General features: G+C 39.8%; 1 protein-coding gene across 2 annotated transcripts in view; it reads left to right on the top strand.

The window, feature by feature from the left end:
- The window catches only part of NEURL1 (neuralized E3 ubiquitin protein ligase 1), a 57,888-nt gene that overhangs the window by 12,363 nt on the left and 21,835 nt on the right, over window positions 1–23,690 (top strand). Inside the window, exons 2-3 of one of the 2 annotated variants that reach the window (XM_074233792.1) lie at window positions 2,379–2,456; window positions 3,115–3,436. In XM_074233792.1, coding sequence (XP_074089893.1) covers window positions 2,379–2,456; window positions 3,115–3,436 — 400 coding nt within the window. Of the gene's footprint in view, window positions 1–2,378; window positions 2,621–3,114; window positions 3,437–23,690 lie in introns of both variants that reach the window. The other variant, XM_074233791.1, reaches the window with a different exon arrangement.

Genomic DNA, 23,690 nt, shown 5'->3' with positions numbered 1-23,690 from the left:
CTCACTTTAAGTGTCCTCAGCTGTAAAATGGGGATAATAATATAGTACCCATAGTGAAATTCAAATGATATATTGCAGATCAGGAGCTTTATAAGCCTTAAAATTCAAATGCCATCTACCAGCTATTTTCGTTCTAGTTTTAAATCCTGTAATTTCTTTGATCTCTCCTCCTCTCTGGTCTGAGGAACTCCATAGGGTTCTGTGCCTCTAAACAAGAAACAAATTGATATTCATCTCTTGAGCTTTGTTTCAGAGAAAGGCCCTAGCAGGCATACTTAGAGGTGGCTGATCCAGAAAAATCAATGGTCTGATTGCTATCTAATGGGTAATCCAGTCTCTTCAGATTATGTGGGAAGAGCATGGACTGATGGTCCATGAGCTTGGGGCTGAAGGGTTAACCTCAGCTCTGAAAGGATGCAAACCAGATAGGATGCAAACTAATGCCAACTGTATGCAAGGTAGCTGGTTTCTTTCAAATAAGGTAATGTCCCTCCTATCTGTCCTTATGAAGGAGAAAAATAAACTATCTCAAGATGGCTTTCCTCATTTTTAACTTAAATTTCTTCATCTCCAGAGACAAGTTGACAGTGAATGTGTAAACTGAAAGAAAGGGAACTTAATAGTGTGTATCTGATTTGAATGAATATTAGATTGTAAGAACCTCAAGGGTAGGGATTATCTTTTGCCTTTTTGTTTGTTTGCTTGCTCAGCACTTATCATAGTGGATTGCAGTATTAGGTGCTTAAAAAATGTTTGTTGATTGAGAGAATATTATTCTTTGTGGGCTATCTAATGGCTATCTAATAGGAGGATGCTTACAAAGACAGAAAACTAAACTGAAAAGTATCTAGGAAGGGATGGCTAGGTGGTGCAGTGGATAGAGCACTGGCCCTGGAGTCAGGAGGACCTGAGTTCAAATGTAGTCTCAGACACCTCATAATTACCCAGCTGTGTGGCCTTGGGCAAGCCACAACCCCATTGCCTTGCAAAAAACCTATAAAAAAGAAAAAAAAAAGAAAAGAATAGTATCTAGGAAAACAGTATCAGATGAAGGAACTGATCCTCCAAGAAAGGAAGAGACTTGTCTAAAGTGACACAGGGCAGGGGGAGGGGGGCAGTTAGGTGGCTCAGTGGATAAAGCACCAGCCCTGGAGTCAGGAGTACCTGGGTTCAAATCTGGTCTCAGACACTTAATAATTACCTAGCTGTGTGGCCTTGGGCAAGCCACTTAACACCATTGCCTTGAAAAAAAAAATAAAATAAATAAATAAATAAATAAATATAAAGTGACACGGGGACTTTGTGGAAGAAAATAGACTGGAGCCTGAGGGCCTTGATCCAATATGTTTTCCATTACACCTATGTTATGAGCACCTAAGAGGACCTGGAATCAGGAGGACTCATTTTCCTGAATTCAAATCTGATCTGAGTCATGTCTGAACATGTACTAGCTTGGCAAATCACTTATCACTGTTTACCTTAGTTTTCTCATCTGTTTGTTTCAGGCATTTTGGTTGCTCCATTTCACCCTGGGGCTGTTAGATCCTTTTCAGGGAACCTGTTTCCTGAGGGCTCACCATCTTTAAAGCTAAATTTAATGTGAACATCTAATCAACATGGTCAACTGAAGCTCAGAACTCTGAACTCAAGAGAACTGCCATCCTCAACCTCCCAAGCTGCAAAGTTTGCAGATGTGTGCCAAGGCTACAACTGGGCAGTGTGTCTGAGTTAATTTGTGATGGATCCTTGCATGTGAACCCCGGTCCAAACCACATTTCAAACTCACTATTTGTAGGAAGTCCATCTTTAAAATGGAAAATTGTCTTATAAAACCAAGAATTCATTCTTAATAGGCTTTTGGTAATGGTTTTTGTATTGCATATATTTGGGGAACATTTGTTCAGTAAAGGAGGGGTATGGGTTTTTTTTTTTTTTTTTTAGTTTTTGCAAAGCAAAGGGGTTAAATGGCTTGCCCAAGGCCACACAGCTAGGTAATTATTAAGTGTCTGAGATCGGATTTGAACCCAGGTACTCCTGACTCCAGGGCCAGTGCTCTATCCACTATGCCACCTAGCCACCCCAGGTTTTTATTAAGTGTAAGAGAAGAATGATGGTCATGGTATGGAAAATGGTGTTGGGCTGGGGGAGATGGTGATGATGAAGATGATAATGTCTATTGAATGATGGTAGGTAGTGATGATGATAACAATGATGACTGCAAAGGTGAAGGTGACAGTGGATAATGATGAGAGTGGCAATTGCTCTATTGCATAGACTGTTCTTGGGGGAGGGGTGGCATTTTCGTGGCTTCTTTCTATCTCAGACTAGGCTAAGCCTCTTGATAACGATTCTTTCATGTATGCCTTATTCCCTTGCAGATTCTATTGGCGGCCCCTTCCCTGCCTCCTCTCACCGATGTCACCACAAACAGAAGCACTGTCTGCCAACCCCCCAAGGTGGGAGTCTCCCGGCAACACCGCTCCTCTTCCACCCACACACTAAGGGCTCCCAGATCCTGATGGACCTCAGTCACAAGGCCGTCAAGCGGCAGGCTAGCTTCTGTAACGCCATCACCTTCAGCAACCGGCCCGTCCTCATATATGAGCAAGTCAGGCTAAAGGTGGGCTCATTTCCTGAACCCTCAAACATTATCCTTCTGGCTCCAAGTCTCTACTTCCTCCTTACCTTGTCTTCTTCAGTTTTCTCCCTTTCCTTCCTTCTCTGTCATTCCTTCCCGCTATGCCTAAAGAATAGGGGAAAATGGCAGGGATGGGAGCAAATCTGGGAGTTCTCAATTCAGAATGAGACAGTCTAGGTAAACCACTTGCTCTGGTAGGATCAACAGGGGAAGATTTCTTATAAGAAATGTTCTAGAGGGAATCTCAAGAAATATTTAAAGCACTAGGGGACAGAGAGAGTGCGCAGAGTTTCTCCTCTCCTTTCCCAGTTCAGATGTGGAGCTTTGTAAATTCTGCTAAAAGGGTGATTTATATTAAGGTCTTTCTCTTCACCTTTTCCTTCATAAAGGTCACATTGATGTATCAAGCTGGGGACAGGGGAAGGGAGAATCTCTATGGGTCTGATATGAATCTTCTCTCCCCATGGCTTCCACAGATTACTAAGAAACAATGCTGTTGGAGTGGGGCTCTCCGACTGGGGTTCACATGCAAGGATCCATCACGAATTAACCCAGACACACTGCCCAAGTATGCCTGTCCTGACCTTGTATCCCAAAGTGGCTTCTGGGCTAAGGCATTACCTGAGGAGTATGCTAACGAGGGCAACATCATTGCCTTCTGGGTGGACAAGAAGGGGCGAGTATTCTACCGGGTCAATGACTCTGCTGCTATGCTGTTCTTCAGTGGCGTCCGAACTGCCGAGCCCCTGTGGGCCCTGGTTGACGTCTATGGCCTCACAAGGGGTGTCCAGCTTCTTGGTAAGTCCTTGTTCCCCCATCTTCCACTATCATCATCCATTTTGGGCCCAAAGCTTCAGAGCACCCCTTGAGAGTGTTCAGTAATAACAGCAGGGTACTTACCTATGTATAGACATTTCCTTCTCTCTTTGCATTGCAAATTGATTCCATGAAAACACAGATTTAGTTGACATAGAATTCCCAAGGTTGATTGTTCCATAAGAATAATTTTATCAATGGATAATTGGTCAAACTAGTCTTGGAGTTAGCAAGATCTGAGTTCCAGTTCAGTCTCAGACCCTTACTAGCTGTGTGACTCTGGGCAAGTCACTTAACTCCTGTTTGCCTCAGGTTCCTCATCTGTAAATGAAACTAATAGTAGCACTGACCTTCTGGGATGGTTATAAGGATCAAATGAGGTAATAATTGTAAAACATTCGACATAGTGCCTGGCAAGTAGTAAACACTACATAAATGTTAATTATTATTACTATAATTATTTTTAATGTGTTCATATTGTTATTGTAAAACAAAATGACATTGACCTTGGCTAACATTATAGGAAGTGTACCTGGAAAGTGCTTTACAGATTATAAAGAGTTTTTGCCTACATTATCTCAGTAGCCCCAACATCAACATGAGAGGTAGACAGGAAAGGCATTAGTTCTGACATTTTACAGATAAGAAAATTGGCATTTAGCTCAATGAAGTGACTTGCCTAACGTCACTCAGCTACCAAATGGTTGGAACTAGGACTTGAACCTGAGTTGCACCCACTCAAGGCTTTTTTTCCTCCACGTCACAATTGCCATCTGTGATCCCTGGATCCCTTCCCTGTTTCCCACCCCCCCTCTTTCCTGTAGCCAGCTGTCTGTTTAAAGTAACTGGGAGGGGAGGAGAGGAATCAGGCAGCATGTGGTTGATTACCCCAGGTAATTAGGATGATAAAGACAGGACACACAAGCCCATGGGAAGGAGATAGGGATGAAAGATCACTGAGCAGCCTTTAGTAAAAGAGAATTTTCTCCCTAGAGAAGAGACTAAAGGCTCAGATTCCTGGGCTGCACTAGAGAAGACATAGGGTTACTAAAAACTATTTCAAGGGTTCCAGTCTTGTTCCCCTAACCCTGGACCAGGAAGGAAAAGATTCAAAGACTCTCTGAAGCCCTAGAATAATTTAACTACATAGAATATTCAAGCTTGTAGGAACTCTGAGAGATCTGTTGACCCTCTCATTTTACTGAGGAGGGAACTGATACCCAGAGAGAAGCAAAGACCTATGATCACCCAATAAGTTCATGATCAAGTCTCTGGTCCCCCAAACCCAGTTTATTGCCACTAGATCATTCTGTGTGTGTGTGTGTGTGTGTGTGTGGTACAGAGGGAGTATGTATGTATGTATATATTAGACTTTATCTAATCATAGCCAGGTACATATATATACACACATTTAGGCCCATGAGCAAGAACTTGTTCATTTATACATTGAAAGCCAGGTCTTGCCTCCCTGTAGAAAATAATTTGATTTAGGCCTTTAAGAAATGAGATAGATGGGGTGACTAGGTGGTGCAGTGGATAGAACACCGGCCCTGGAGTCAGGAGTACCTGGGTTCAAATCTGGCCTCAGACACTGAATAATTGCCTAGCTGTGTGGCCTTGGGCAAGCCATTTAACCCCTTTGCTTTGCAAAAAAAAAAAAAAAACCTAAAAAAAAAAGAAAAGAAGCATGATAGAGTCAACTTAAAAAATAACATCTCAAATCAGCGAGGTCAGAAGCTCAGAAAATCAATTTTTTTAAATGCCTTAAATTGAATGAACATAGGGAACATCCCTTCCCATTTACTTTAGTAAATGAAGTTAATAACAGTAAAAACCATCTTTTTTTTGCAAGTCCCAGAGATAGTGAAAATGTGTCATTAGCATAGTGACTAGGACTGAACTTAGCATTTATTTTGCACAGTAAACATGTTTCTTAATTAATTTTAATATTTTCTGTTTTAAGTGAGCCCTAAGGTCTACTTTGCACTGACAATTTGCAGACAGGTTGGAAGATGTCAATGGGCAGCCTGCTACAATGGAAAGCAAAAACCTGGGGTTTGAACTCTGGCTCTGTTGCTTAGGGGATTGGTCACATTATTTCTCTAAGCTTCAGTTTCTTCTCAAGTGAAATGGGAATGCTTCCACTCCCTACTTCTCAGGGTTGTTGTGAGAAAAGTCTGATGTAAATTGTAATGCACATTAGAATGACATGCATCTGGTATACATACCAAGTATATGCATTCTTTCTGATACGTTCTGACTACATGGAGATTGAGCATCTTATTCTTTTTTTTTTTTTTGCAAGGCAATGGGGTTAAGTGGCTTGCATAAGGCCACACAGCTAGGTAATTATTAACTGTCTGAGGCCGGATTTGAACTCAGGTACTCCTGGCTCCAGGGCCGGTGCTCTATCCACTGTGCCACCTAGCCGCCCCTTGAGCATCTTATTCTTGCAGAGTCTTGAGTTAATCTTGGGGAAGAGGATGGATGATGCAGGTGAAGCTAGGGAAGAGAGCTGAACATCCAAGTTATGAATCCCTCTTGGACCAGAAGACCCCACTTAACTCTGATCTAAGACCATCTTAATTGTGTATCTGGCATCATCTCTTTCTGAACATGTGCATTTATCAAAACTGTTTCCTATGGACAACCATTAGAATGAGACTTTTTTCCCATGACTTATGCCTGTCCCATTCCCTCCACTCTGTTGGCATTCCTGACCATGGTCCTGAACTCTCCTCAAATTGTTCACAACTGTACTCCTTCTCTTATGGCCTAGAGATCAGAGCAGTGCTGTGGAGGGGCTTTGATAAGAGTTAGTGACCAGAATGAGGACAGATGTTTCAGTAGAGGCTCTGTAAGCCCCTTAGTCTGGTTGTGCTCCAAAGGCTGCCTGCTGCTGGAAGCTTCTGCTCTGTGGATGGCCTCCATTCTGGCTGGACTCTGAGAGAACATTTGTAAAGCAGGTAGTACAGTGGCCAGCATATTGTAGCTGCTTAATAAATGTTCATTTCCTTCCTTTCTTCTTTCTTTTCTTCCTTTTGTCCTCTTTTCTTTCTCCTTTCCTCCATTCTTCTTTCCCTTCCTCCATCCCTCCTGCTTCCTTTCCTCCATCCATCCTTCCTTCTTTCTTCCATCCCTATTTCCTTCTTTCTTTTCTTCCTCATTTCCTCCATCCCTTCTTCTTTCATTCATTCATCTTCCTTCTTTCCTCCTTTTCTTCCTTCTTTCCTTCTTCTTTTCTTCTTTCATCATTCATCCATCCATCTATCCATCCTTCTCCCCTTCCTTCCTTCCTTCCTTCCTGTCTTCCTTCCCACATTCCTTCCTTCCTTCCTGCCTTCCATCCATCCTTCCTCCCTCCTTTCCTCCATCTCTCCTTTCTTTTTTTCTTTTCTTCCTTTCCTCGGACTTTCCTTTCATCCACTTTTTCTTCCTTCCTTCCTTCCTTCCTTCCTTTCTTCCTTCCTTCCTTCTCCTTCCTCTCCTTCTCCTTCTTCTCCTTCTTCTCCTTCTTCTTCTTCTTCTTCTTCTTCTTCTTCTTCTTCTTCTTTTCTCTCTCTCTCTCTCTCTCTCTCTCTCTCTCTCTCTCTCTCTCTCTCTCTCTCTGTTCCTTTCTTCTATATGCTTAGAATCAAAAAGAAAGGGAGCCACTTCCCTGTCCCTTGGTCCCATTAGGAGTACTTTATGTTACAGTTGAAGGTCACCTCAGCATCATTTAGCCACAGTTTCTTTAAGCAAGCATTTACAAAGTGCCTACTGTATATTCAGTTCTATTCTCAACTTTGGAAGGGGAAGAATTACAGAAGAAAACACAGCTTCTGCCCACAAAGGACTGACAAGATATTCACATGAAATAGTAGCCACCAGTTTGTGATCAGGGACCATTTGAGCTCTCTAACTTTCAGCACTGTTGGGAGTTCAGAGGAGGGAGAATGACTGGATGCTACAATGGAATACAATTAAAAGTCCAGGCTTTTGTCACCCCTTTGTCTGGCAATGAAGCTAAAATAGAGACAGAAGTGTCGAGTGATTCCTCCTGAATGAATGGATGTTGAAAAATTGGAGGAGATACAAGATCAAGAGAGAAAAGAGGAATCATTTACCCCCATTAGTCCTTACTTCACGGAACTGACCACGTTGCTGTTAAATCATACTTTGAATAACATTGCCAAGGCAGATGAGATCTGGACTCTGATAAAGGACACGTGGGATACTCAAATAGCTAAACTCTGGCTATCTGCAGACAGTTTTGTCAAACAGCAGGAAGCACATGCCAAGCTGGCTAACCTGACCTTGATGGAGATCAACACTACTGGAGCATTTCTCACTCAAGCCCTAAATCATATGTACAAACTCCGCACAAACCTCCATCCTACAGAGTGCTCAGTCTCAGGACTTTAGAGAAAAATGTTGAAGCAAGAGAGACCCCCTTACATTTCATAAGGCTGAGGGTAGGCAGCAAAAAGCAGGATAGTTTGATACTTTCCCACTTTTCAGGAATGAGCTTCTAGTGGCTGGGAAGTTCTCAAAATGTCAAAGGCTCCTATAGGTGACAAAGGGCAGTGTTAGTAAGAGAAGCAACAGGTGTGAGACTGAATGTCAATCATCAGGCCTCCCTCAACTTTCAGAGAATGTCCTTGGGTCCACATCTATCTTGCATATCCCTGCTGCAAAACAATTTTTTCTCCCTGGCAGATTGCATCCACCCCTCTCTCCACCTCTCAGGCCATTCTGCTGAGATGAATGACAGTCCAGAGTTTACATATTGTTGGTTGAAGGTTTTTGCATTTACCCCTTCCTTACCAATAGGATGTTGTTTTTCCATGTATATTTCCATAAGACAATGGTGGCACAATTATGAAGATGTGATTTAGAATTTAATTCTATCTACTCAAGTTTCATTTATCAGTGGCCTAACATCATCTTAACAATTTTATTGTTAAGTTAGACTTAGAAAGATGGCACATTGCTACAGCCTTATTGAATTGTTTCTGATGTTAATGTGTCATGGTTTGCTTACACGCTTTTTAATAAAACATATAGATTGAATCAACCCCAGAAACAGTGGAATGGTTTGGGTGTTTTTTGCCCAGTATTGCAGATAATAGTAAATAGTCACCTGGCTGTTGTATTAAAATGGTTGAAAGAGCTAGACCAATCATTTCATTATTAGGTCATTTTAAAGGCTAAAAAGAATTGCACCCAAAACAAAAATTTGGTCAGTTGTTTGCCAATAAACTTGTAATGTCTCCCCCCACCCCCCAAAAAAGTCCAGGGCTGGTGCTAGAGATGGGCTTTTTAGTCAGAAGTTGTGGCAAGTTAATGTACCTGCAAACCATCATCCCAGAAAGTTCTGTCCCATCTCCACCTCCTCCTCTCTCTAGCCCAGGATCCTCAGCTACAAATGAGAGAAGGAATTCAAGTTCTTCATTAATTGTTTTTTGTTTTTTTAATTGATATTTTATTTTTCCAATTATATATTATGAAGGATTTTCAACTCGCATCCACTTGCATATGCATATTTTTAAGTTTTGTAATTTCCTTTCACTTTATCTTACTACCCCCCTCCCCTCAATGGCCAACGATCAGGTGCATATTGTACATACACATTTGTGTTTAACATGTTTACAGATTAGTCATTTTCGGTTTCCTCATAAAGTTTTATTGGCCATAATCACTAGTCTCCTAGTTGGGATAAAGATCCCTAATATGGTGCCCACTGGCAGGGACAGGAGGGACCAAAGGTGAAAGATGGGGGAAGGGAGCAGGGATTCTAAATTCTTAGTAGGGGATAAGGGATATGCTGATCACTGATGGGAGAGACTCCTGGGGCCAACCTTGTCCCTTTACTGTATAAAAGCAGGGGCCTGGGGGAATGAGGAATCTCTCATCCTATGTCACATAGGGATCTGAAGTCATGCCACTTTGTTTAGCTGCCCTAGAATCACAGAATGTTAAAGCTCTAGGGATTCCTATAGAATAGGAGTTCTTAACCTGGGTCTGTAAATTTTTTAAAATTGATAATTATATTTTAAAATAATTGGTCTGTATTGTGATACTATATTTTATTTTATGAACTTAAACTCTGTGATGGGAAAGGTTTCATCAGGTTACTTAAAGGATCCCTGTCATGAACAAGTTTTTGAGAACTCTTACTATGGACAATTTAGCATTTTTTAGAGCTTTTTAAAGGCTGCAGGGGACAGCTTAAGTGGCAATGGATAGACTGTCCAGTCTAGAATCAGGAAGTCATATCTTTGTTCAAATCTGGCTACTACCTGTATGACCCTGAACAAGTAATTTAGCTTTATTTGCCTTGGTATACTCATCTATAAAATGAGCTAGAGAAGGAAATGGCAACCACTTTAGTATTTCTGCCAGGAAAACCCCAAATGAGGTGATGAAGAATTGGAAAGAACTGAACAAAAGGCTGCAAAGTGTGTATATGTACAATATGTATTTCTTAGAGCTCCTTAAAGCTTTTGTGATAAAACTGATCAACTCAAGTACATACCTGTTCATAAGCACTAACAGTGGGAAGTCAGGAAAGGCTACTTGGAGGAGGTGGGGCCTGAATGTGACTCAGAAGCTTGGATAGGATTGCAAAAGACTAAGAAGAGAAATGGTGAGAGGGAGATGGAAAGGTAGAAAAGGAAAGTCTCTTATTCCTTTTCCTTAAGTGTTTTCGAATATCAATCCAGTTACCAAATCTCTCTGTATTACATATATTCTCTAAGGGGATAGGGAGAGGATGGGGGTATCTCTGACCTTTGCTCAGGGACAGAAGCCCAAACTGCCAGAGTCCCAGGGTATCCTATCTTTTTTCCTAGGGGAACACCCTTAGCTTCTCCTTGCAGTTTTCCCTCCTCCCCAATTCTCCTCACTTCACCCTTCTGCCCCAGAATCCAACTTTCATGTGGTTATAAAAAGGTCTGGGATACAACCCATCTGGGAGGTCTTGGGAGCTTAATGGTCATGTAATGAGGCATTGTCATGAAAAGGGAAGGCTGAGAGGAGCCCCAGAACCACAATGGCTCACCTCCATCAGATCTGGAGTCCTACTGTGCGAGAGCCCAGACCTTAGGGAACCACCACTGCAAGGAGATATAATTTGGTTCCTCAAGGAACGAGAGTGGTCGAGGGAGACTGCCTCTGGCTTACCAAATCTCCACCCCAGCCCCTGCCTTTAGGAATTGACAATCTAGTTGGGGACATATGGATTCATATGAAAGCAATACAAAATAGTGGTCCATAGGGAGAACACTGGGCTTTAAATTGGAAAGATCTGAGCTCAAATCTGACTTCAGATTTGAGTTTGACCCTGGGCAGTTCACTTAATGTTTCTCAGCCTCAGTTTCCTCATCTGTAAAGTGGGAATAACAATAGCTCTTACCTCAATGGGGTTGTTTTGAGTGTCATATGTATAAAATACTTTGCAAACTTAAATTCTACATAAATATTAGCTGTTTTGAAAGGGATAGGAAACTAAATCAGTGATTTCATTGGGATAGAGAATTCTTGGATAAAGAAACAGAACGACTTCTAGTGTTAGGAGATTATCTAGAATCCTGAAGACTAAGTGATTTATCCTGGTTCCCACAGATAGTGTACATCAAAGGCAAGACTTGAATCTACATCTTGCTGTCTCTCTAGCTATTACTGTGTATAAGATAGGGTTACCAAAATCAACATTAAAAAATGTTAATTAAATATTTTATTTATTTTTCCAACTACATGTTTTCAACAATCATTTTTTGCAAGGTTTTGAGTTTTACATTTTTCTCCCTCTCTCACTTCCCTCCCCCCTCCCCTGACAGAAAACAATCTAACATAGAGTATACATGAATAACCATGCTAAACAGATTCACAATTAATTTAAAAAAAAGCAAACCAACTACCCTCTGGCTATAATATGTATATGTATGTCTACATATACATATAAATGTAGATCTTAATAAGCAACTGGCATCTATAATAAAATATTAGCCATTTTAGTAAAATATAATTGGTGACAGCTCCTAAATCTTCTGGGAGTTCAGAAAAGAGAAATAGAACTATGGGTATCTACTCTGGGTAAATGGCTTTCTGGAGGCAGGTAGGCAGAGGTAGGGAGGGATACAGGGACAGAATTCTAGGGGAAAATGATATAGACAAAGGTAGAAATAAAATAGAAATGAGGGTGATAGGTGGGAATGGTGTTGAGCTGGAAAGTGTCTTTGTGTGTGTGTGTGTGTGTGTGTGTGTGTGTGTGTGTTAGCTTGAAAGGAGCACCAAGAATGTTATTTAACATGCCTTACTGGGGTCTACTAAGTCATTCAGTGAACATTAATTAGGTTCCTTCTGTGTGATTATTGCTGGAGATACAAATATGAAAAAGACAGTTCCTGCCTTCAAGGAGCTTACTAATGGGGGGAAAGACAATGCACAAAGTAAAGCTAAAAAGTTGTGGGGAGGAGATACCTGACTCTTGAGCAGGCACAATGATGAAATTTAAAGGAGAAGAACTAGGTGAGAATGGAGAAATGGCCTGGGCACCCTCCATAAAGGGAGGTTTGGGGAGGAGTTCCCCACTCTGCCCTCCATTGAGTGGGGACCTTGGATGGTACTGTGAGGTACCAAGGAGAATGAATACCACAGCTAATGTGATCTTGCAGGATGATGAGCCTCCAAAGGGTATGATGGAAAAGTCCAAAAGATTGCATTCAGAGGGGTAATGAGGAGTTTTGCTAGTATTTGCCACCATTCCTTTTCTTTAATTCTCAATTCTTAGGGAGACCCCATGAAGGCCTCATTAATAATAATAATAATAATAATAATAATAATAATAATGATAATAATAATAATAATGATAATGATAATGATAATGATAATTTCACTTCTATACGAAGTGTGCAGTTTAAAAAATATTTTTTTTTCTCACAACCAGCTCTGGAGATAGATGAGGTAGGCATTTTTATACCCATTTTACAGATAAGAAAACTGAACTTTAGAGAACTGCTATGCCTTGCTCAGCTGGTAAGTGGGAGGATAGGATTCACCAGCATCTTCTGACTCCAAATACAGTGCTCTTTCCTTTCTGCTTCATGGCTGCTCACTACTTCCCAGGCATATTTGGAATGTTCCAGAGACCCAAAACCTGACCTAGTCTGGTCTGAAAGAGATGGGGGGAGGGTGAAGGGGTCAGCTTGGTTTGACTATACATGGTTTTCCAAAATGTATTTTCAGTTTCATTGGATCCACCACCATGTTCCCCACTGAAAGCTCAGATAAGGCCAGGCTGATTTAATTGAGCCTGCTATAAATCATCATAATCCTAGCATTCTCCAAGGCTGTTTATGCCTCTGAAATTCAATTAGCAGATAAAAATTGCTCTATTTTTTTGTTTCCCCTAAAGTCATTGTTTTTCTTAATTAAAACACTTGCAGGCCGATTAAAGGGGATTTTCAAAGGAAGTCCCCCTTTCCAGGGGGCTCTGATCTAGCCCCTTGAAGTTGATCATGAGGTTCCTCTATTCTGATCAGGACCTTTGACTAGGAGCATTTCTCTTTCTTTGCAATCTTTCTTTCTTTCTTTCTTTCTTTCTTTCTTTCTTTCTTTCTTTCTTTCTTTCTTTCTTTCTTTCTGTCCCTCTCTTTTATCTATGTCCCTTTTCTTCTTCTTGTCTCATTGTCTACCTGTCTGTTTTTCTCTCCAGGATGGTCCTTCTTTCTCAGTTTATTCAGTTCCTCTGTATGCATTTATTACTTCCTTTTTATATCTTTCCATTACTTCTAATTTATCTTTTTTTTGGTCCTCTCCTCTTTTCTCTCTTCCTCCTTTTCCTCTGTCTCCCTCTCCTCTTCCTCCTCCTTCCTCTCTGTCTCTGTCTCTGTCTGTCTGTCTGTCTTTTTATTCATATATTACATATATAATCTTCAGTCTTCCCCAATGGGTTTTAGCCTTGTCCACCCAACTCCTTGATGAGTTTATAGATGTCATTTCTCAGTTTTATCACTTGTTCTCTTGTCATGGCCTGTACTTCATTTAAGACCAACATCCAAGACTCATTAAGACCAGGATCTTTTATAAGGCAGGACCCTCACTAGGAAAATGACTTTCAGATTTTTTTCAAAGTATTAACTCATGGGACATTTCTGACTTCCTCATAGATCCTTTTTCAGTATCTCTGCTACCATACCCAAAGCAAGAAGCCATACATGTGAGCTCATAGAGTTAATAGAACTGAGACCTAGTAATGACCTCAGAGACCAGGATCTAATTCAATCTACTCATTTTTTGAATGAGAAAACTGAGGTTTCCTCTGAGTGGCTATGTGACTGCACAAAAGACACTAGAAACTGAGTCCTGGGCTCTTTCCACTAGACAACACTGCCCTTTTCCCCTCAGACTGAGGGATGCCCAGAGAGGAAGTCATAACCACCCCCTCAGAAATGAACTCAACAAAAACCAGGGCTGTATATCCCCACTCTATATTGATTTAGATAAAATATGCAAAGCATATAGGTAATTCTTAAGAATTGGCAGCTAATAATAGAATACTGAACCTGGAAGACCTGAGTTCTAATTTAGCCTTGTATACTTATTTAATGTTTAATGTTTAATAACATGGACAAGTTACTTAACTTCTGTCTGCCTCAGTTTCCTCAGTGGTAAAAGAGATATATTATCTACTCCTCAGGCCTGTGATGATAAAATGAGATAATATTTACAATAATAATAATAATAATAATAAAAGCAAATTTTATATAGTGCTTGCTATGTCCTTGGTACTGTGCTAAGTACTTTATAATTATTATCTCACTTGATCCTCACAGTAACTCTAGAAGATAGAGGCTATTATTATATCTATTTTTCTAGATGGGGAAACATTTATATATATATATATATATATATATGTTAGAAAATCAACTTATTTATGAAGTGCTTTGCAAATCTTAAAGATATATATATATGTATACATATATGTATCTATATATCCTTATTGCTAATTTGGTGATGATGATGATGATGATGATGATGATGGACAGAGAGCACTATCTCTACGCTCAGCTTGAAGCCTCTTCCAGAGTGAGGCTCCTCTCTTTATCTCCTTATCTTCATTTCAACTGAGATCCCAGTAGCCTGTGGCCACATTCATTGCATAAACGTGGCAGTATCAGACCAGACTCCTGTTTTTCTTACCTTCTTGATGTTACATATAATATGATGGGGATCATGCCAATAACATGCTTTCCTTTGCCCTTGTGCCAAGAAATGGGCTTGAAGTCTCTAACAATAATAATCTCTTGTCTCCAGGAAGACAGAGTAAACCAAAAATTTAAATAAATGAACTTCATGGGTGATTTGCATTGGGTAGCATGAGCATTCTGGCTCATGATATTTCTTTTTTTTTTTTTTAGATTTTTGCAAGGCAAATTGGGTTAAGTGGCTTGCCCAAGGCCACAGGGCTAGGTAATTATTAAGTGTCTGAGTCCAGATCTGAACCCAGGTACTCCTGACTCCAAGGCCGGTGCTTTATCCACTATGCCACCTAGCCGCCCCGGTTCATGATATTTCAAAGGCCTTAAGTCTTTCCTTAGAATGTTCCCTTTGAGTGGGGAGCTGCCTTCTGTTCCAGAAAGTCTATTGGATGACAGCTCTCAAAGCCCTCTCCTAAAGCTACAGGTAGCTGGCTGTATCCAGCCAATATCCTTTGAGTACTAGGGTGTAAAGTACTCTGTGTCCAGAATCATTCTAGGTTCTACAAGGGGGGAAAAGATTGAGGAAACAAGTCTCCAAGGAGATCTCAGTTTAAAAAAAAGGTGGGGGAGGGAGTAGGAGTTGGAGGGCTCTAGGCAGCTAGGCGGCAAAGTGGAAGGACCATCAGATCCAGTATCAGGAAGACCTGAGTTTAAATCTGGCCTCATACATTTGACACTTGATAGCTATCTGACCTTGATAGGTCACTTCACCCCATTGCCTCATATACACAAAATAGCATGCCCTGGTGAAACCATAAAACAAGAGAGCTAGAAGGGACTCAATGGACTGTTGAATCCAACTCATGCATGAAAGGAACTGCCTTGATAATTTATCCAACAAATGTTTGATCTGCTCTGGGGAGGGGTGAGCCACTGTCTTTCAAAGTAGAGCTAAATCTACTTCAGAACATCACTGATCATTAGGAGATCTTTTCTGATACCAAGCCAAAGCTGAGTTGTTGTATCCCCCCCCCAACTTTCTCTATCTTTTTTAATCTTTTGGGACCAAGTAGAGCAAATTTAATCCCTACTCCATGTGGCATTCCTTCAGATACTTGAAAGCTGCTCTTCTATTCCCCCATGAGACATTTTTTTTTTCAGGATACACATGCTTCAATCTGTCCTCTTATGTCATGGATTCCAAACCCTTCACCATCCTAATAGTGTTCTTTTGCACATCCTCTAACTTTTCAATATCCTTCTCAGACCCTTATGTCCAGAATACTAGAGAAAAGATCTGACAATGGCTAACAACAGTGGTATTGTCTCTTCCTCTTTCCTGGTACTATGTCCCTGGTACAATGGACAGATTCCTTTTAAAGGAACCCAACCCCTTTTAATGGAACCCTTCTTTAGCTTTATGGCTGCTACATCAGACTTCTGGCTTACATTGATCTTGAAGTCCTCTGATAACCCCAGATCATGTTAAAAAATTGTTTCCTGTATATTTCCCCCATTATATTATTTTTAAATCCAGGAACAAGACTTTACATTTATCTCTATTGGATTTCATTTGATTAAATTCAACTACATACTCTAGCTTGTCAGGATCTTTTTGGATCCCAACTCCATTATCCTCTTTGTTAACTATTCATCCTCACTTTGTCACCTGCAAATCTGATGAGCATATATCATCTATACTTTTATCTAGGTTATTAATAAAAATATGAAACAGCACAAGACCAAGCATAGATTGATCTACCATTTTCTTATTGAACTAGTAACAACTGCTTTTTGAGTATGACAAATTCAACCAGTTCCAAATTCATCTAATCATACTATTGTCTAATCCATCTCTCTATCTTCTCCACATGAATAGCATAAAATACTTATCAATAACTTTGAAAAATTTAAGTAAACTATAATCATGGCACTTCTCCCATAAACCTGATTAGTAATCCTGCCAAAGAAGGCTAGTCTGGCATGATCTGTCTTTAATACAGTCAGTCAATTTTTTGTAGCTGTTGCTTCCCTTTCTAGATCTTGCCACCCATCCTTCTAATGATCTGTTCTTGCCATTTCCTATGAGTCAAAGTCAGATCCATTGGACAGTAGTTCACAGACTACTGCCTTCTTCCTTTTTAAAAAAATCAAGATATTTGTCCTCATCTTATACCTTAGGTATGATATTTTAAGAAGAAAAATTTACTGATGGTGGTATAATGATGTCCTCTACCAGTCCTTTCAGGACCTGAAGGGATATAGTTTATTTGGGTCTGGTGACCTGAATTCATCAAGGGCAGTTGAGATCTCAGTCTTCTTACTAAGCGGGACATCAGCTCCTTCTCAGTCATTTTTTTTTTGGTTTTTCCATTTTCAATCTAAGGACTAATCTCCTTTGCTGAGAAAACAGAAAAAAATTGAGAATCAAGCAACTCTGTTTTTTCTCTGTTGTCAGTTATCACTGTTTAATCCACTCCAAGCAGAAGTCCTAAGACCAATTTGAGGCACCTCTGGGAAGTAGTTAAGGACATGAGTGCTGTAATCATGGAGGAACCAGAGAGGGGAGTGAAGGGCAGAGGAGCAGGGAGAGAGCTAGTCAATCTAGAAAGGCTTTCTGCAAGAGGTAACTGATGAGCCAGGGCTCCAGTTCGGATGAGGGTGGGGGAGAGGGACATAGATTAATAATCCAAGTTCAGCAGGTTCAGGGATCTGGATGTGCTAGATAGCCAGTTGATAAATTTTCAATATGAATATTTATGTCTTGGAAATTGGCAAATACTATCAATAAGTCCCTGATTTTATGTTGATTGTCTAGACTTAAGAAAGTAATGGAGAAAATGTTAATAATGCAAATTCAACTTTAAAATTATGTCATAAAAAAGATGAATGTATATCATAGGTACAAGTTTTTCCCTTAGGGTTAGTTGTTAAACATACAAATTTTCTTTCCTGCTAGGTTAAGATCATGCTTTCAAATCAGATAAATGCTTGATGAGAATCAGAAAATCAGAGCAAAATATGGTTTCCATTAGGGCTGGATAGTTCAGTGAATGTCCTTTTCCATATTAATCTGCAGAGGCAGCCATTGCCTTAGTGAATAGAACACTGAACCTAGAGTCAGAAAGACTTAAGTTCAAATCCCTGGGCAAATGACTTAACCTCCAATTACCTAATGAAAATATTCACTGGAAAAGGAAATGGGAAACCATTCCAGTATCTTTGCCAAGAAGACCCAATGGACCACTACGGTCCATGGGGTCATGAAGAAGGAACTTGATTGAACAAGCAGGCTCATTTCTGCCTAAAGAAATGCAATGAGGAAAGAATTTTGAACTGAGAATCAAGTTATTAGCATACATAGGCTAGGTCCCTAGGCAGGTTACTTGACCTCTCTAGGCCTCATTTCCCCCTTCAATTCAACAACCATTTATTAAGTTCCTATTTAGTGAAACAGTCCTTACCCTTGAGCAACTTAAATTTTCCTGAAGATCAGGAGAGGATACAACACTGAAACAAATAAGTACAAAGTTTGTAGGAAGTGGTACCAATAATTTAAAAGAGAAGACATTGCTAATAGCTCAAGGGGGAACAAGAGGATCAGGTTAGGTTTGGGTAGGAGGTAGCCAGGAAATCAGGATAAGATAAACACCAGACACTGGGCACCCTTGAGGCAACAACATGACTGAGAGGAGATAGTGTCAACTATGTGTGAATTATCTATTTAGTTGGTCCAATGCTTCATGACCTCATTTGAGATTTTTATGACAAAAATACTAGAGTTGTTTGTCATTTCCTTCTCGAGTCCATTTTGTAGATAAGGAAACTAAGGCAAAAAGGTAAAATGAAGCTATCAGGCCAGTTTGATTTAATTTGTGAAAGGGAGTGATATGAAGCAAAATTGAAAAGTTAGATAGGATCCAGATTGAGTGAATGTTTAAATGTGAGACTGGATTTATTATAGAGACATAGGTAGGTATGGAGCTTACCTGGCATAATGGATAGAATGAACCTGGTGGCAAGAAGACCTGCATTCAAATCTCATTCTTATGTATTTATTAGGTATGTGACTCTGGGCAAGTCATTTAACCTTTGTGAAAATTTCAGTTTCCTCATCTGTTAAAAATAGTTGCACCTTCCTCCGAGGATTGTTGTGAGATCAAATGAGTTAATATTCATAAAGCTCTTCATAGACCTTAAATACTATATAAATACTAGTTATTCTTATTTGAGAGTTGAGAGATATTGAGAGGGAGTGAGAAGGGTCAAATCTGTGTTTTGGGAATATCAATTTGACCACTGTGTGGAGAGTGAAGTGAATAGAGGTGAGGTTGGAAGCAAGGAAGACCAACTAGTAGATAATTGCAATAGACTGGGCAAGAGATGAAGGAAGTTTCAATTAGGTTAGAAACACTGTGTATGGACAGAAGGTAGATGTAAGAAATATTGTGCAGGGAAAATGAACAAGACATGGATGCTGATTGGACATAGGGGTTGAGGAAGAAGGTAGATGGGGGTCCCTTTTCTTTATTTTTACACTTGATTTTTTTTACAATTACATGCAAAAGTAGTTTTCAGTATTCAGCCATTTGCAAGTTTATGAGTTCTACATTTTCCCTCTTCCCTCTGTCTCCCCCCTCCCCTCCATGGCAGAGAACAATCTAGTATAAATTGTACATATACAATCATGTTTAACATATTCTCATATTAGTCATGTTGTTAAAAAGAATTAGAATTAAGGGGTAAAACATGGGAAAGGAAGAAAAAATATAAAAGAAATTTTACTAACTGTATCTTTTTCCATCCGATCTTCTCTCTCTCTCTGTGCTTCCCCCTCTCCTTCTCCCTTATTCCTCCTTTTTTGCTTCTAACTGCTGACCCTCTCATACTTCCCTCCCTTCTATCTGCCCTCTTCCCTTTTCTTCTCCCTTTCCCCTTTTCCTTTACTTTTTTTTAAACTTTAATTTTAACTTTACTTTTACTTTCCCTTTTCCTTTTCTTCCCCCCCCTCCAATTCCCTGTAGTGTAGGATAAATTTCTAAACTCAAATGAGGATGTATGTTTTCCCTCAGGGAGAATTCTAACCAGGACTTGTTTGAGAGAAGGCACACTTCTCTGCATGCCCCACTCCTGAGAGATTTTAATAAATACTAATACTAATACTAATACTAATACTAATACTAATACTAATAAAGAATGTTTATTCTTGACCTCCAACTCTCCTTTTTCATTATTCCTTGTCAAATGTATACAGCCTACATAAGATACTCAATTTATATACATTGAATGACTGATTGAATGACTCAAAGACTCATGACAGATGTATCAGTTTCTAAACTTATAATGAATTAGATCCTACTTAGATTTTAGATTCATGTCTTTCTTGTGAGAGTCCTTCCAGGCCCCTCCTTTGCTAGGATTCAGGGAACCCCCTAATCTTATCAATAATATTCAGCTATCTCTCATTCTGATTTACTTCTGCAAGAGGAGAATGTCTTCTGTTGCTACTAAGAAGCATTGATTTTAGAGGATGATGTTTTCTGGTGTTGTCCTCTGTTTTGGAGCATGGCCCACATTTGGCACCTTGTGTGATGATTATAGGAGAGATGTAGATTGGGGGGGAGATACTGAGTGATCATAAAATCTTAGAATTGGAAAGGTAGTCAGTTGGTTGATGAGCATATCATAAGTTCTTACTGTATATGGTAGGCACTGTGTTAAGTTCTGGGAATACAAAGAAAGGCAGTGCCTGCTCTCAAGGAACTCATAGTCTAATGGGGAGACAATACACAAATCATGTAGCATATAAAGATAAATTTGAGATAATTCCAGAGGGAAGGCATTAATATAAGAGAGATTAGAAAAAGTTTCCTGTAGAATGTGGTATTTTAACTGGGACTTAAGGGGAGTCAAGGAAGGAGATAGACATTTATAGAGCACTTACTATATGCCAGTGCTTACTCTATTAAGTGCTTTACAAACATCATATCTGATCCTCACAACACTCCTGTGAAGCAGGAGCTATTTGCATACCCATTTTATAGATCAGAAAACTGAGGTTAAGAGACTTGCCTAGGGTTGCAAAACCATAAAATGTGTGAGGCTGGATTTGAAATCAGGTCTTCCTGACTCTAGACCCAGTGCTCTAACCATCATGCCATCTACCTGCATCCTGGAATACCAGGAGAGAGATGAAGAAGAAGAAGGCAGAGAGTATTTGGGGTGGAAACAGGAGATGCAGGATCTTGTGTAAGTAACAGGAAGAAAACCAGTGGACCACAGAACATAGAGCAGGGAGAGTAAGGGGTAAGAAGATTAGAAAGAGAGGAGGGGGGCACCTTAGGATGGACTTTGAATATCAGAGATCCTGGAAGTAATAGGAAGTCTCTGAAGTTTATCAAAGAGGAGAATGATATGGTCTAATGTGTATGTTAGGAAAATCAGTCTAATAGCTAATTGGATGATGTCTTGGATTGGGGAAACAACTGAGGCAGGAAGACCAACCAGCAGGTTATTGTAATAGTGCAGGTGTGAGGTGATAAGGATGTGGCCCTCAGTGGTAAATATCAGAGGAGAAAAGGGAGCATATGGAGAAAAATGTGACAAAGGCAGAATTAATAGGACTGGGCATGATATCAGGGATATGAAAGTGAAAGAGAGGGAAGAATTGGATATTCAAGTGACCTAGTACAAACCTTGAGCAGGAATCTCTTCTATAAGTGATTTATACAACTTTTACCTGAAGACTTCCAGTAACAGGGAACTCATTACTGCAGTTAGAAATGTTAGGAAGAGAAAAATTCTGTTCATCTCCAGAAGAAAAAAACTGATGGAGTCTAAATGCAAATTGAAACATAATTTTCTTTTTACTTTATTATTCTTGGGACTTGTTTTTTTTTTGGTCTGTATTTTCTTTTGCAACATGGCTAACTTGGAAATCTTTTGCATGACTGCACGTGTATAATCTATATGAAATTGCTTGTCTTCTCAAGGAAGGGGGAAGGAAAGGAGGGAGGGAGAGAGAGAATTTGGAAATCAGAATATTAAAAACCAAATGTTAAAATTTTTGTTTATATGTAATTAAAAATAAGATAAAAATATATATAAAAGAAAAATAAATACATGTTAGGAAAATCTTCCTTATATTGAACTAAAATCTGCCTCCCTATAACTTCCACCCTTCCACACTAAGGCAGGGAAAAGTAAGTCAACTCCTTTTTCCCCTACAAATGGTTGAAAATAGCTATCATGTCCCACCTAAGTCTTCTTTTTTCCAGACTAAAATATACCTAGTTCCTTTAACATATCTTTGTATGATATAATCCCCAGTTCTCCTGCCATATTGATCTCTTGGACCTGCTCTGAATATGGTCTAACTTTTCTTTGTCTAATTGTGGTCTGCTCAAGGTACAGAGAGACTGCTATTTCCCTAGTCCTGGGCACTATGCTAATAGTCACTTTAACTTTTCTGATTGCCATGTGACTTCTGTTGAACTTATATCTCATTTATACCCCCATGTTTTTCAGATGAAATATTTAGCTACATTTCCTCCATCTTGTACTTGTCCAAATGGTCAAGCAAAGGACCACCAAGACTTGGTTGACTCTTCGTCATTTTTAAAAGCTATGTCCTGCTTCCTGGCAACACCTTATCCCTTCTGTCCCAGCTCCCTACCTTCTCTCCCTTTCTTGAGTTCCTTGAACAGAGTAAAGAGTTAATATTATTAACTTAAAAAGGATTCCCCTAAAATTTAAAAAACAAAAACAAATCAGAAAAAAACTATTTCTTTAACCAGAGAAATATAATAATACTCTAAACCAAAGTTCACCTTTCTAGGGGTACTATAGAGAAAATTCCTGTGTTGGAGAATGTTTGGGCTAGATTTCTCTACTGTCTCTTCCAACCTTCTTTTAAGATTCTATGACAATGGATTTTAAGATCCCATAATTGAAGATCTTCAAAAATTTAAGATCTCTAATCATTCTCTCTCTAACCCTTCCTCCCTCCCAGGGTTCAACATACCTAGTACCCCCTCCTTCCCCAATGCCAACCAAAGGAGTCTTTCAAGAGTGACCCCAAGTCCTTTCTTATTTGTCAGGGAATAATATACAGGAAAGGTCAGAAAGAAGTGGATTTCAGGAAAGGAGCCCTTGCTTCTCCTTGCAATGCCAGATGCTGGGCTTTGGACGGATGTTTATGGATAGTAAATGACCTGGCGGGGGATGATGCTTACCAAGCCAAGAGATGCTCAGCCCGCCAGCTGCAGGCTAACCCCTGGTTAACAATTGATCCAGCACTAGCTCCCGGATGTGAGAACCCAAACAAACATGGTTCTTAGTCAGAGGGTAAGCATGTCTTGGTAGAAACCCTTTCCATAACTATCCTCCTTGTACAATCCTGCCTCTAACCATGTAGGGCCAACTAGGTATTGCAGTACATAGAATGCTGAACATCACATCAGGGAGATCTGAGTTCAAATTTGACTGCAGGGTTACTTGTATAACCCTGGACAAGTTATTTTAACTTTTCTGTGCCTCATTTTACTTCTCCAAGAGTCATTGTGAGAGTCAAATAAGATAACAAAGAGCTTTATAAATCATAAAGGGTTATTATTATTGTTATTAGCCACCACAGAAAAAATACTCATTGTCTCACCAGCTCACATATGTCAGACTGGTGGAAAGGGCACTGGGTTTGAACTCCAACAGTCTCCATTTATATGTTGACTCTGTTATTTACTTAACTCAGGGGTAGGGAACCTTTTTTCTGCCAAGGGTCATTTGTATATTTATAACAAGGGCCATATTTGGTCAAACATATAATTAATTCATCCCTAAAATTGTGCTAGATTTATTAAATTTTGAGTCTAATCTGTGGTTGCCTTGGCAACACTGCCCCAGCATGCCCCAAAGGATGTAGGTTTCCTGTCCCTGACTTAACCTATGAGATTTTGGGTATCTACTTAACCTTTCTGGGTCTCAGTTTCCTCAAATGTATAATGAAGACAGTAGACACTCTTTAAGGTTCTTTTTAACCTTAATGACTGATCCTA

Source organism: Macrotis lagotis, chromosome 4 (assembly GCF_037893015.1).
Source record: "Macrotis lagotis isolate mMagLag1 chromosome 4, bilby.v1.9.chrom.fasta, whole genome shotgun sequence".
NCBI lineage: Eukaryota > Metazoa > Chordata > Mammalia > Peramelemorphia > Peramelidae > Macrotis > Macrotis lagotis.
Note: the sequence above shows the minus strand (reverse complement) of the source record. Positions and strands in the feature narration are given on the sequence as shown.